General features: G+C 41.7%; 1 protein-coding gene across 6 annotated transcripts in view; it reads left to right on the top strand.

Annotated features, from left to right (window-relative positions):
- The window catches only part of mark2b (MAP/microtubule affinity-regulating kinase 2b), a 62505-nt gene that overhangs the window by 57670 nt on the left and 3643 nt on the right, over positions 1–1192 (top strand). For all 6 annotated transcript variants that reach the window (XM_014019047.1, XM_014019050.1, XM_014019048.1 and 3 more), the window contains one exon: positions 381–490. In XM_014019047.1, the coding sequence (XP_013874501.1) occupies positions 381–490 (110 nt within the window). The remainder of the gene's footprint in view (positions 1–380; positions 491–1192) is intronic.

The following is a 1192-nucleotide window of genomic DNA, read 5'->3' as shown; positions in this document are numbered from 1 at the left end:
GTGTGTGTGTGTGTGTGTGTGTGTGTGTGTGAGGGGCAGAGAATCAGAATGTAGGCACTGTGTGCTTGTGTGTAACCTCACCTGATTCCTCCTGATCTGAGACACACAAACACACACAGGTGCTTTAACCCTCCTGCTGAGGCCTCGCTGCTCATTTTGACCCGAGGGCAGCAGGAGGATTAAAAGTTCAGCTCGTCTTCATTCATCCTCATTATTATGATTTTTTTTGCTCTTCCTCTCGATTCCTCCTCTGCACGCCCTCCTCTTGTCCCGACTGTTTTTTTTTATCTCTCCTTGGTTTCATCTCTTTGCTCACCTCCTCTCCTCCTCTCTTTCCTTCCTTCCTGTTCGACCCCTCGCTCCCCCCCGTCGCTCCGCAGGTCCGTTCTGAGCAGCGCCGTCGACAAGTCGGAGAAGACGTCCGGCGGTGTTCTCTCCTCCTCTTCCAACAACGACGAGAACAACTCCTCACCGGGATCTGGAAACACCGGTACGTCTTGTTTCTATTTTTTTAAACCAACTTCATGTTTGTAGTGTTAGCAAAATATCTCATGAACAGTTTTTAACGAAGCTCTGGTCTTTAGTGGACGTACCAGACGTAAACAACCTAATACAAGATGACCGCCACAGCTGAGCAACACTCTCAGACACAAAAGTAGCTACAGCTCGGTCCGTTTTACAGACATTAAGCTAAAACTTAGTGAGGTAGCAGCTGAGAGTCCTCCTCAAGTCCAGTGGTGGGCACAGTTCTGCTAATCTGATAACAGTGGAACAAGCTTCTCCTTTAGTGGATTAGCTTTTTTGCTAAATTTGAAAACCGTTAGCAGACCGATTAGCTCCCGCTAAATTAAGTTCTGCTAATTTTAAGTCTATTTTTATGCCATTTATTCTGAATTAAATAAAATCTATTCTCTCTTACAAGCAGTGCTGGATGTGTCAGTGTGTAGCATATAGCATCTTTAGCAGCTAAATATCAAATTAAGAGCGTCAAAAAGAAATAAAACATTTAATATTTAACTAATGAATACAAAAGTTGACTAACTATAAAATATGGTTTGACTAATTTCAAACAGTACTTATAAAAAAAATAAACTCAGTCAATGAAATGCTTTTATTCTGAAAGGGTTGGCTGATTTGCCCTAGATAGTCGCACCCATCTTCAAATTTTTATTTATTTATTTATTTTTATAAA

This window comes from Austrofundulus limnaeus, unplaced genomic scaffold, assembly GCF_001266775.1.
Source record: "Austrofundulus limnaeus strain Quisiro unplaced genomic scaffold, Austrofundulus_limnaeus-1.0 Scaffold208, whole genome shotgun sequence".
NCBI lineage: Eukaryota > Metazoa > Chordata > Actinopteri > Cyprinodontiformes > Rivulidae > Austrofundulus > Austrofundulus limnaeus.
Note: the sequence above shows the minus strand (reverse complement) of the source record. Positions and strands in the feature narration are given on the sequence as shown.